The sequence below is a fragment of the Panulirus ornatus genome, chromosome 13, assembly GCF_036320965.1.
Source record: "Panulirus ornatus isolate Po-2019 chromosome 13, ASM3632096v1, whole genome shotgun sequence".
Taxonomy (NCBI): domain Eukaryota; kingdom Metazoa; phylum Arthropoda; class Malacostraca; order Decapoda; family Palinuridae; genus Panulirus; species Panulirus ornatus.
In genome coordinates, this window is record NC_092236.1 from 52756103 (window position 1) to 52770486 (window position 14384).

The 14384-nt window shown below is 37.5% G+C and overlaps 1 protein-coding gene across 3 annotated transcripts in view; it reads right to left on the bottom strand.

Moving 5' to 3' along the window:
* The window catches only part of Sin1 (SAPK-interacting protein 1), a 74218-nt gene extending 65739 nt beyond the window's left edge, over nt 1-8479 (bottom strand). The window contains exon 1 of one of the 3 annotated variants that reach the window (XM_071668921.1): nt 8322-8479. Coding sequence is in view for 2 of the 3 variants with exons in the window: in XM_071668919.1 (XP_071525020.1) it covers nt 5203-5275 (73 nt within the window). In the remaining variant the exon portion in view is untranslated. Of the gene's footprint in view, nt 1-5001; nt 5162-5202; nt 5362-8321 lie in introns of those variants that run through there. The other 2 variants (XM_071668919.1, XM_071668920.1) reach the window with 2 other exon arrangements.
* Between the last annotated feature and the right edge of the window lie 5905 nt (nt 8480-14384).

Below are 14384 nucleotides of genomic sequence, written 5' to 3' on the forward strand. Positions count from 1 at the left end.
CTTCAATACACTTCTTTCACTCCATAGGGTTTTGAAAAATCTATACTTTCACTCTGTTTCCATTAAAACACAATTGCTATACTTTTACTTGCATTTACCTTCAATTGCCTATGCTTACACACATCATAAAACACCCGTACAGCCTTCTGCAACTCTTTTCAATCTCAGCAAACAACACAATGTCATCTGTAAACAGGCCTATCACTAGCTACTACACTCCATCTATGCAATACTTCTCCCAGGTATAGCTTTTAACCATCTTAACTACATATATATTAAAATGCCATGGTGATATAACACAGACCTGCTTCACATCCATATGTGCACCAAAACTTTTGCTCAACTCTCCATCCACTCTTACACATGCATTTGCTCCTCGATAGAAGGCTTTCACACCATCCAACAACTGTCCCCCTAACCATACATCCTTAACACATCCCATAAGACAGTCCACTTAAGTCTGACATTTGCTTTCTCCTAAACTATAAAACCTGCATACAGCTTCATACCTTTCACTAGGTACTTTTCCACAGTCATTCTCAAGGCAAAACTCTGATCTGCACACCCCCTAACTTTCCTAAAATTCCCATGCTCCCTACTTATTCTTCATTCAATCACGTTCATCATTGTCAATCAATACTTTTGCACGCACTTTTCCTTAAACAGACTTATTCTCTACAACTGCTACGTAAATCCTTATCATCTACACATACTACAATTTCTTTTAGTATGTATTTCCAGCAGTACTATGAAATTACTCTGTTTATGTATGCAACAGTTTAGACATTTACTATACAACAAAAAGAAAAAGCATTCTCTTACCTCATACCAAAAGCAAAACAAAAAACACTGTACAAGTGAGATGCCACTCTACCCACAGAGAATGGGGTGCACATACAGCACGGTTTAGGTTCTGCCTACTTGGCTCACTGTCAAGCTATGTGTTTCTAGGAGCCTTAGCAACACTGAATCTTTGTTAGCCAAGAAACGTAAACTACAGTTTTTTTATGACACAACCTATATAATCAACTAGACAGTGGGTGAAAATTTGCAAGATACAACCTGCATCATCAGCCAGCACAAGAATGATATTAGTCCAACATGGCAAAACATGAAAGGGATAATACTAAACATCTTATCTAAATCTTTTAGCATACTCTCTTTGTCCTCTGACTGTACAGCTCTACACACTCTTGTGCTTTCTGCTAAACCTGTATAAAAACCTCACATCCTGTATTTATCATAAAGAACCATTTCATAAATGGACTGAGACTAGTACAAATTCCTTCTGTTTTCGAGGGTTCTGCAAGGAATGGCTCTCAGCCTTAGTATAAACTCCTGTTATTGAGGGTTCTACAAGAAATAGCTCTCAGCCTTAGTATAAACTCCAATTTTTGAGGGTTCAGCAAGGAATAGCTCTCAGCCTTTTTCCAAATCTCATGAACTTATTGTAGCCATTTAACATACAGGTAGCCGTGGTGTTAAGTCATTGTATTTACTTTTTTACGTATAAAGTTTGGGCAAATTACACCACCACTAATCTTCAGTTTCTCATGAAATAAACTTATTGCTTCTGTAGCTTGTCTATAAACTCTGTTGATAAAAAAAAATTGGTTCTATTTGCAGAATTCCACCAAACAATGAAACTGCAACTGATAACACTATGAAAGAAATGTACAACCTGGTTACAATATGGTGCTATTTACATTAAGAGATCTCAAACCATGTAAAAGATACAGCCTACACCAGCATATGCTGACAATGTCTTTAGTGATCTGACCAGTTATGATTTTGTCTACCATAACACCTACATACTTAGAGCTAGCACACACTTCAGCCACATCACGATCAACTGTCAGCTGTTCATTCCTGTGATGGTTCTTTTCAAAGTCAAATATCAGCTCTTTTATTTTTTTCATATTCAGAGAAAGATTAATTTGAATATTCATTACACTACAATAGATTAAAAATTTGCAATTAATGACTGCTAGTGTCATTACCTTGAACTAAACCAATAAGTACAGTTCATCAAAACTTTTTACAACTTTACCACAACTGAAAAAAAAAAAGGCACTCAGATGAAAAGTATACTGTATGAATAAAAATGCTGACAAAATACAAACATTACAAGAATCTGCATAAATAGTAGTAATAGATGAAAATGTGTATATTCCAAACTTCAACTCAAAAATAAATTACCAGTGAAGACAACAAGTTTATCAGTTCGTCAAATAATATGGTAGGCTTAGCTGAGCTAAAATCTGAGCTAGAAATTAATAAAAAATGCTCTACCACAAGTCCCATTACACTCTAATTGCTCAAATACAGAATTCATTATAGTCAACACATCATCTTCCATAAACTTTCTAGATCTGTAAGTTGCATCTTCAGGAGACTTTCCACGCCTATAAGTCGTCAAGTGTGAACCTTACTTCAATCTTTAAAGGCTTTAAAATCAATCTTTCTAGACCTATAAAAGTACAGATGTCACTAATACAGGAAAGTAATCATTCAAACCTTCAGCAGAGTTGTAATAATGCACAGGTGACTACATATTGTGGCTGTTTTCCATATTGATGGTATATAATTAGTCATTTTGATATCTATATAGTTACAAGTCTTTAATAACTTTAATAATCATCAGGACCTTCTGATTATCTGGATCTCAGATTTTTTAAATGTTTCTTTGCATCAAATTAACAAATTACAAACGTGTCCTCATAATGAGGACCTTTAATTTTCCCTTTGGATTATCTACTTGTCTCTGCATCATCACCACAAATCTTTCTTAAAATTTGTAGAGAGCCTTAGCAACTATTCTGATTCAGAGATGATAACACAAAATTTGGGGTCCCAACCTGTTATTGTACAAAGTCCTCTCCAAGCTCCTATGGCACTGGTGCTTCAGAAATTTCATTAGACTTCCTTTTGAAGTTTTCTTTGAATACTTTCATTTTAAAACCAAGGTCATCTTGCAGTGCTTTCAGTTCTAGTCTGCTGTAAGAAGCTACATACTTTCTCTTCCAAACTAGTTTCTTATTTAGTTCCCTTATACCCAAGGTTTATTGTCTGGGTAAATTGTAACAGATTAATGTTTGGCATTTACACAAAACATTATGTATTTAGAGATGAAGTCAACAAGCTCATCTTGTGAGTGACAGGAATTTATAATATCCTAGTCTGAGCATTCAGCAAAACCTTTTGTCTTTAAAAATGAATTACCATCCCTTAAACTAACAGTTTTCTTAACCATGGAATTTTGGCAAATATGATTGTCATAGAAAAACCAGATCATAATCTGATAATACAGCAGGTACTTTTTTGATAGCATTTGAATGGATGGATTCTTTACAATGAAAAAACAAATCTCATTTTCTATCACCTCTCGCATTACATGTCACATACTGATGAAAATATTGTCCTGCACTTTATATTCCTCTTGATCAAAGTCACATAAGCACTTACTTGTTTTCCTCAGAAATAAGATTTTCAATACACTGCTGAGAAGCAGGGTCTGGACCAGGTGGTAAAAATACAATAAGAATCACAACACATGGTACCTCTCTGTGATAACAATACAGTTTATATTAGACCAGAAGAGTCTCTACATTGGATTGACAGGTCTTTCATTTGATAACAATGATATCAGGATGGTACCACTTTTGCTTACAAACAAAACTCATATTGCCATCAATTTATTTAGCTACACGTTTCAGATGTCGTCTTTTCTTATAATATAAAATTCACAATCTTAATCAGGTTCCGGTATAAGAAATACCACATGCAGACCTGTTTTCAGACTGGTAATGAACGGTTCGTTATTTTGATGTTCAGTGATCTCCAATGCCTGACGACAGCTGATTCCATTTCTCTGTGCTCTCACCCATAAGCTAATTTTTCTTCCTCTTTTTGCTTCTTTGTAGATTTTATCACTTCCTCAAGGTAAATAACATTGGTATCTTGTTCTAATGTGTAAAAAAGGAATGTTATGTTTCACAAACAGCATCAAATTTCAACAACATGAGAGAACCCATTACAGAAATACCACACAATGGTAACACAAGCCAAGCCTGAAACCATAAGTGCCTTTCTGTACTCTTCTAATCGCTTTAAATACATTTGCTTGTTCTTCCTTGTGTCCATTTTAAAACTTATAACATCCAATATTGTGCACATCAGCTTTCTTATCTGTGGCGAGTTTACTGAAAGCATAAACTTTTTCATGTTCGGAAAGACGTATGTTCAAGGAAATCCACAATGGGTTGTCTTAATCTTTTCAACAGTAATGTGCACATTATCTGGCTTTACAGACATGAATGTTATATACTGATCTATATTCTAAAAATGTTCCCTTACTATTCAAGTCAGACGGTAATGAGTCGGGTTTCATCAGGCTGTCAGTGGACATAGTCTGCAAGCTAAGAGTGACAGGAATGGCAGCATAATCCATTTGTTAAGCAGATGCATGGTTATTCAATTGAACATTCTCTAATCTAGAATAACTGTACCATGTCATATGGCAACACATCCACCATTCCCAGAGGCAAGATTGGGAGAGGGCTCAGGATATACAATCTGTGATGTGTTGTTTCCCGTCTGGATAGTGTGTGTTCTTGAGCGTTGATTCCGGCAGTATGTTCATGATGAGGACTGTATGTAATCAATTCATTGTGGATGTGTAAATACAAAGATATCAGAGAGAGCCATATCATAGTGACATATTTATACAAATGACTGGTATCTGCTTCTAAACTGATCGAATCTACATAAGTACAGAGACCAGAATCTCCATTCATTCACATCTCTACCAACACACAAACACATATTTTATCAAACCTCTACTATCAGTACCAAGCACTGTAAATTGCAAAGCCATGGCTGAAATAATGGAACATTCTATTACTACAGCTCTGAGCACAGCGATCCACTACAAATACATATAATTCACCCGTCAATGTTATAACAAATGTTGTTCACAGTCCCCCTCATGCAATGTCGTACCTAATAACATCCTTAATGTATTGATATAAGTTTCCTCGCCATCAACTAATTCCTCCAACGTCGACCGCAAATGACCAATTCCCCCAAAAAGGGACGAGTTTTGGGTCGGGATTTCTCATAGAGCGGCTCTGAACTGACGGGAGTCTGACCAGCCTCCTATCACCACTCGCAACATACAAGGAAGGCCGACCTCTCACAAACCTGTGTCATCACTGGTCACGTAAGAATTTTGTATATGAGACAAAAGCCATTGTCTATCGTCATACGTTGCCATTTCTCTCAATAATCAACTCGTTTCATCTCTAAGCCGCTCATCGTGCGGCTGTCCCTCCAGTCACAACAAACGCCATGATGTTTTCTTCCAGACTACTTTTACTTGGAATAGTCTCATTATCACTCAACTCAAAGGCAACCAATACACGACAACTACCATTTCTATTCTTTACCAATAAAGTAAAATTAATCTATAATTTTATACTGATATATGAAGTAAATACTGAACGTCATTCATACCTAATAATAATTTCAACGTTTTTACATTGTACCAAAGTAAAACTAAAGGAATACGATCAGCTGATACTTTGGCTTTTTTTTTTTCATCAATGGTCGTTTGATACAGGAAGTTCTCTTGATACGAGGCGGTATACGAAAATAAGTCTATTTACACGAGAACTCATGTAATCAGCACATAAGTGGACCCCTCTTTCTCCCTATCTATCATAATGATAACATGTACGTTTCTAAAAGAGTGCCGAATATGATCCTTTATCATATTTCATTTTGTTTCTAAATTATGGTTCAATCACATCATATGAGTTCTATAGTTAAATACTTTGTGCCCTTAAATGATACCAACGTATTCCGTGTACGAGTTGATGACCGGTCCAGTTCTCTCTCTCTCTCTCTCTCTCTCTCTCTCTCTCTCTCTCTCTCTCTCTCTCTCTCTCTCTCTCTCTCTCTCTCTCTCTCAGTTATCTGATGATTAACAATAGATTCTACCAGGTGATGGTACAAGACCATTTCGAGGAAGAGGAATGATTCCCCAGTATTGCTGAGGCAGACAGTCAGCTTCCGGGAATCTACATTTTTAACGGCGACGTGAGAATGAAACTAAATATCATATGAGGTTCACTCACCCGTAAGAACCTGATACCGTGAAATATCACTCCATTTACCTCTCTCTTTGAGAATGTCAGATGTCACCAGAAAATGGGAAGTTTACTGATAAAGATATACTTGGAAAAGGCACAGCAAAAAGCAGTTTGAATACTGATGCTCAGTATATGCCTTTACTCTCTTAATCAATACCCTCCCCTACAATTTTCTAGGATTACTCAACAAACTTATGCCTCTGTAGTTTGAACATTCACCTTTATCCACTTTGGCTTCGTACAATGACACTATACATGCATTCCGCCCATCCTCAGGCACTTCATCATAATCCATACATACACTGAATACCCTTACAAACCAATCAACGACACAGTCAACCAATTTTTTAATAAATTTAACTGCAATACTATCCAAACCAGCCGCCTTGTCGGATTTCTCTTCCGAAAGGCTTTCACTACCTCTTTTCTCTTAACCAAACCACTCTCCCTGACTCTCTCACTTCGCGCACCACCTCGAACCAAAACACCCTACATCTGCCACTATATTATCAAGCACATTCAAAAGTTCCTCAAAATACTCACTCCATCTCCTTCTCACTCCATCACTACCTGTTCTCACTTTCCCACTTGCCTCCTTCACCGATATTCCCATTTGTTCTCTTTTCTTACTTACGTTATTTACCTCCTTCCAAAACGTCTTTTTATTTTCCTTAAAGTTCAATGGTACTCTCTCACCCCAACTCTCATTTGTCCTTTTCTTTTTAACCCTAGGACCTTCCTCTTGGTCTCCTGTCGCTTTCTCCTATACATCTCTAAGTCATTTACACTCCTTCCTCGTATGTATCGTCCAAACACCTCTCTTTTCTCTTTCATTAATGACTTTACTGCTTCACCCCACCACTCATTACCCTTTCTAATTTGCCCATCTCCCACCTTTCTTAATACCACAAGCATCTCTTACACATGCCATCACTGCTACATCCCATTCCTCGCCCACTCCCCTCACGTCATTTGCTCTCACCTTTTGCCATTTTACACTCAATCTCAAAATATTTTTTCACACAAGTCCCCTTTCCAAGCTCACTCACACGACTCTTTTCTCCCCGACAATCTTTTTTTTTTTCTGAAACCTCTACAAATCTTCACCTTCGCCTCCACAAGATAGTTAACAGACATCCCACCAGCTGCCCCTTTCAGCACATTAACATCCAAAAGTCTCTTATACGCGCATATGTACATCAATGATACCCTCACCTTCGCATTTAAAATCACCCATCACTAATACCCGTTATCACACACCAAAACTGCAGACACACTTACTCCAATGTTCCCGAAACATTTGCCTTTCAATGTCTTTCTTCGCATGACCAGGTGCATAAGCACCAATAATCACCCATCTCTCTCCATCCACTGTCAGTTTTACCAACATCAATCAAGAATTTACTTCATTTACTTCCTTACACTTTATCACACACTCCTACAACTCCCCTATCCCTGGGGACAGGAGAGAAAGAGTACTTCCCACGTATTCCACGAGCGTCGTAGAAGAGGACTAAATGGTTGTTGTGATCAATAATTTGTTGACCATAGACATGTATTGAGTTGCAGCACCAAGTTCTTTCACACACAGTTCGTAAGATATTAGAATAGATAAAGTGTCAAAAACACAATTTGATCATTATAATTCACAAAAATTATCTCCGTTGGATATGTAAAAGAAAATCCAATTCAGAAGAGCTAGTTTAATGCATGAGTATTTAATCTTTTAACAAAATATTTACTTTTACGTCTCTTTTCTCTTATCACTTCTTATTTCTACTGCCAACAAATGCCTTGTATTTAATGTGAAGATTCGGTGTCTACACAACTGTTACACGTACCGGATAAAGATATTTTCTAGAAAGACCGTGTATATGATATAGATACGTCTTATGAATATCTGTAAAAAAAAAGTTTTCCTGAGGAACAATACCTATGACTTTCGTATTAAAATTTATCCCTTGTAAATGATCAAGCATTACAAAGCTGTGTACACCCATTCCCGTGTTTCCTTAACTTCTTGTTACATATGTTACATGCCTAATTCATGTTACATGCCTAATTCAATCCTTACAACCGATATACATGGTCTGGTGTTCTCCTTATCCTATCATCTTTAGTCAGTTGAAGAGGAGAACATGCTTGTGAACCTGGACACTCTCTACTTACCGTATTGTTACCGGATTCAGCCTATGAATGCTCACACCTGCGGTGACAATTCACCTCGGGACTTGTGCTACTACAAGAGGGAGGAGGTGTTGCTGAAGGCGAGTGGGAAGCCGCAAGAGGGAGGAGGCATTGCCGAGAACTCACAATGCTACTGTTGCTGCTGAAGGAGGAGCGAGGCGCGTCCTAGGTTATGCTGTGGCTCGAGGGGTGTTCAGGGGGTGGAGGTGTACACCTGGATATGTCGCAAACGACCGAATGACATGGTGGTGGTGAACCAGCTTCTATGGCCGAGACACTTACTAAACCTGATAACCACCACAATGGCGCGCAAGGCGCTGAGGTCTTTCATTCACACCGTCTGGGTTACGACCCAAATATGTAAAGACCAGTGTCCATAATTTCATTTCAGGTCAGTTGTACTTCGAGTGGTCATGCTTTTGCAACGGCACTTACCTCTTCCTGTTGAGGTTTCAAATTCATCGTAGATTGTGGTCTGCTTTTTATAGTTACTGTGTTTATGTTGTTTTACTCTCTCCTTTCTGCCTCCTACCGATTATTTTCCATAATTTATATATCATTTCTTTCACAGCTCCTAAATTTTCATTTCTTTGAAGGAGTTGTCCAATTATCTTATTTTGTTCTTTATTATAAATGGTTGTTTTACTGCAGGCTCCGTCCTTCTTTCATCTTTATATTTTGGACACCATTAAATGAATTGTACATCTTTCTCCCCTGCTCTACAAATATTACAACTTTTATCACCACCGACGAATCTGTTTCTGTTATTAAATGTTAAATTATTTGTCCTACGTTTACCCTGTATTACTGATGGGCTATTGCCATATAGTTTTCCCTCATCTATACCTTCCACTCTTAATAGATTTCTAGTTATTTTCTTTGTTTTCTATAATCTCTCCGATAATTTCAAAAGGATTATCTTAAGAGGTTTCCCTCCTTACAAAGGTCAGCTATGGACATGATGCATTCTGTTACACTTGGGTACAAAAGGTAATATTTCAGGCAATACATCTATGTTCAGCATCGCCTGTAATCTGATGTACCGTTTCCTTTTCTTTAATCCTAAAGACTTTCAGGACTTTTCCTAAACTTGTCAGTGTGATAGACTAGACAGAGACTTTGAGATAGAAATCAACATTTCATGCCGAGTACATCAACACGTTGTTTTACGAGAATATCGACACTTTGGGCAGGAATACTGAATGTCAATGTGGAATAAACTTTTTCTTCTCTCTCTCATAAATATAAATTGTGGTTAACCGTGGTGGTGCAATTGCTACAGATGGGACAAGTGTATCGGAAACCACACAATGAATGTATTGTTAGCTGAACACCTAAGATTTTCTTTATGACGGCCTAACAAAAAAGAGAATTATATGTCAAACCGATTTTCAAAAATTTCTTGAGTGCCTCTTGCTTGCTCAAGAACGATTCATGCAAATTAGTTCCACCAGTGTTGGCCACTGATAATAATTAGGTTTCCTCATATACGAAGTTTTTTCAGTATGAAAATAATACTCATTTCACTTTCCTGGCAAATAATATTAATTTCCTAATTCATGTTACTTGATAAATTGTCATTTTCTGTAGTTTCTACGATTATTTGCTTTCTTCAAATGTTGTCTCATTTTTGCTCTTTTAACTTCCTCATTTAACGAGTATTTAAGCTTAAACACAACATGAGATAACATCTAACAATGACTGTAAGTCAGTCCCTCTCACCTTTTTTTTTTTTTTTCTTTCACGGTACATGAAATTTTCCTATACCAATCTTCGCCAGGCTACCTTTTTATAACTGAAATCCCCATTATCAGTACGTTTGTTCTAGACCAATATAATTCTTTAGAGAATTATATGATAAATATCAACAAGTCTATGAACATCTTTCCCACTGATACTATTCCCATCGTGTATTTTTTGAACGGGCTGTCTACCAATATATGTCTACCAATATCATGAAATTTAAGATTATTTCTAATTAACAGGACAAGTCCTCTTCAATCTTCAGTTTATTGCCTTACTATCATGTACCCCTCTGGACAGAAAACATGAGACCAAATCACTTTAAGTACGCTTTGTTTCCACAACTCCAACAATTCCAGGTGCCCTTTTCCTTATACTATCCTTAAATGCCGCATCTTTACATGGACAACAAATGTATACATTATTTTCATGGTATTAGCATCATTTGATATTCCTGACCTCTCGGCAGTGCTGACGGGAATGCTTCGTCCTCTCACCTCATTTGGTGACTTCCTTTTCTTGCCATCCGTTTTTACTCAATAATTTTCTTCCCTTCTTTCAATGATGTATCATGTTTGATGAACATTCCACTCAAGTCAACCTTGCTTCTAAGTGTCTCAGTTTGCCTAAGTACATTCTGGGCAGGGAACTCGAAAAGTCACTAATCTCTTAATTGGTTGTCCCCGTTTGTCAGTCTGTTTGGCACTTCACACATACCAGTGCTGACCTTGGGTGAAAACAAATAAGACAATGGCAAGAGGCTTAGAGCTTAATGGAGACAAATTGTCGTCGCTCTAGCTCACTACAAGGATAAATTTCTATGGAACTGTAGCCAGAGAAGAAAAAAAAAATCAGATTCTATATTACAGTGCCTTCATTCATGAATTCCTTTTGCTAGATTGTATTGGTTGGAAACAGTTGGATTCTTAGTATATTTTGTTTTCTTCACATGGATGCACGTGCAAATATGTTACTTTTCACTGTTTGTCACACAATCCACTTGTACTACAGACTTCGTCCCTGCAAACCAACACTCAGACACTGACACATAAATGGCGACAATATGTCCGATTCTCAGTAGCTGTGTTTCCATTTTCTATGAATGTAATGTCGTATGTTTAGAATCTAAGTATATTGGATTTCCTATACACTCGGTATACTATGCACGGTTGTTATTTCAGGTAAGGAAAACAGCTATTAATAATCAAATAATCAAGAGAAAAATGGATTTTCAAAGCAATGTTTCAAATCGTTGGGTATGTTTACCATTATGTAAATTTTGAGGTACTCAAGGGCTTTTAGCTTTATATCTGCGAGTTGTCCAGTCCTGGGGTACTCGACCTCTGGCTCTGCATAATCCTGTGACAGGCGCTTCCGGCCGTGTCAGCAATGGCGTCAGCTCCTCTGAGGTTTAGTCTTGTTGGTTCAGCTCAATCGTCGATTTCTATACAACCTCGATGGTCAGTGATGGACTGGTTACATTCATTCATAGATGCGATTTTAAATTCAAGATTGCACATTATTTATTTCCAGTGTGTTCCTGCAATATCCACCTATGTGGCTTGGTGGGTTTCACAGGAAGACGCGATCCACACCATATGAAGAAGGGAGATAGACTGTGGATGGGAGAATAATAAGTTCAAGGAAAGCATTGGAGAGATATATTTAAGATCAATATGTAATGTCAGTAGTGTGGACATTGAATACAAATGAGGCAAAGAGTTGTAAGGTGTTCAGAGAGGTAATAAAGAGAAAATGTATGAATGATGAGACTAACCAAATGACTTCATAGAATTGAACAGTCAAGAGTAAGACACACATGGACCCTGAATTTTTATTTACATGGAGAGAAACTGATCCTGGGAAACATGAAGAAACTATATAAAGACAAGTTCTTGGAGAAACTTTTTGGAATTATACAAGAGATGAGATTCTTGGGAATATATATATGTTTCTATGAAACTGAACAATGACATAATGGTCGATTGCTCTCTCACCACCACTGAGAGATTGTTTTTACAACTAAGCCCAGTTATTGAAAACTGACAGTGTGGCTTCAATAGTTGCTCATGATTTTCAGGGGCTTATAAGTGTACATGCTCCATTACCATATCATCCACCCACTGCATTGTTGTAGTTAGCACTGTGTTACTATATGACTAACTTCTGATTTTCAGACAGTAGTTATGGGCATATACATACTATTTTAATGTTGTGCCATTATGTTCCTGCATTATTGTATTACTGCATTCCTTACATATTTAATTTTTGTACCATTTTCATTTCATGAGTTTATAAGTATAGCTATTTTACCATTATGAAAAAGAAGTTCCTATATTAAAAAAATATAGTTTCAAAGTTATGATTACATGTCCTTACTGAAAACAACAAATTTTCTTTACATTATTTTACCTAAACTGTGCACTTTATTGAATATAATTACAACTAATGACCCACCTCACAGGCTCCCCTATGCCCGTAAAGCTGCTCCTCTTTCCAAGACCCCTTCATTCACCTCCCTCACCATCCTGTCAATAAACAGATTAAACAGCCATGATGACATCACACATTCCTACCGCAGACCTGTCTTCATTTGGAACCTCACACCCCCCTCTCTAACTACATGCAGACAAGCCTTACTCTTTTAATAAACACTCCTAACTGCTTCTGATAGCTTTCCTCCCACACTACATATTCATAACATTTTTCACAAGTATGTGGCATAAATGTCACATACAAATCCCTCTGTACCTAAGAGTTTCTCACGCAAATTCTTCACTGCTGATATCTGATTCACATGTCCTGTGTGACTCCAGAAACCACATTACTCTTCCTCAGTCTGATGATCTGTGCATTTCACTACCCTCTCAATCACCACTCTTCCATATAACTTACCAGGTACACTTAACAATCTTACACCTCTGTAGAGTGAACACTCACCTTTATCCCCCTTACCTTTTTATAGTGGCACTATACATGCATTCCACCATTCCTCAGGCACCTCACCATAACCCATACATACATTGAAAATCCTAACTCAACTAATCAGTAAAACAGTCGTCCTATTTCTTAAGAAATTCAACTGCAATACCATCCACTTCAGCTATCTTGCTACCTTTCATCTTACAAAATGGTTTCACCGCCTTTTCTCTTTTTACCATGCCATTTGCCTAGGGAATCTCACTTGCATACCTCCCCAACCCAAACACCCTACATCTGCTACCCTGTTGTTAAACACATTCAGCAACCATCCATCTCTTCTTATCACTTTCCATTACCACTTCCCAGTCTGCCCCATTCACCAATGTTTCCATTTATTCTGTTTTTCTCACACTTAAGTTTGTTGATACTCATCCCAACTCTCATTTGCCCTCTTTTCCAGCCCCTGCACCTTCCTCTTGACCTTAAGCCTCTTTCTCTCCCACTTCCACGTCTCCCAGTTGATTGCACTCCTTCTCAGTTAGTACCACCGATACACTATCACTAGTAATCCTACCAATCAAAAACCTTTTTCACCACCCACATTCCACATTCTTCTTATGGTCATGCCAACACTGCATCCCTAAATACCTCCCATTCCTCACCCAGTTCCCTAGTTTTGTTTACTCTCACCTTATCCATTCCACACTTAATCTCTCGTGGTATATCTTCATACAAGTGCCTTTTCCAGGCTCACTGACTTTCACCACCTTTTCATCCACACCATTTTCTCTTTTCTAAAAACATCTACTTTACCTTTGCCTCTCTAGGATAGGTTTAACCCAGGCCTTCACAGTTGACATTCCTCTAAATAAATTCATTCAATGTGTCATTTGTAATTTCACACTTACAGGTTCTGCTTCCTATACTTCTACAATCATAATATTTTCCCTTACATGATGATACTGTAATTGTTATTCCCTGGTTCCACTGCTGAAACCAGTTTTTGGGATTGCGACTTCAAAATAGTACATGAAATAAGTTAGTACACGACTCTGGATATAAATTATCTTACACTATAATTACTACTTACTCTTGATGAGTAGGATTGGTCATCTTTTTTATTGTTATTATTATACTTAATCGCCATTCCCCGCATCAGAGGTAGCGCTAGGAAACAGATGAAGAATGACCCATCCACTCATATATATATACATAAATGCCCATGCATGATGTACATATGTACATATTCATACTTGCTTGCCTTCATCCATTCCCAGCGTTACCCCGCCCCACAGGAAACAGCATTGCTACCCCTACTTCAATGAGGTAGGCATCTTATTTATCATTTTTATCCAAGTAATGGTATCATTTTTTTACCAT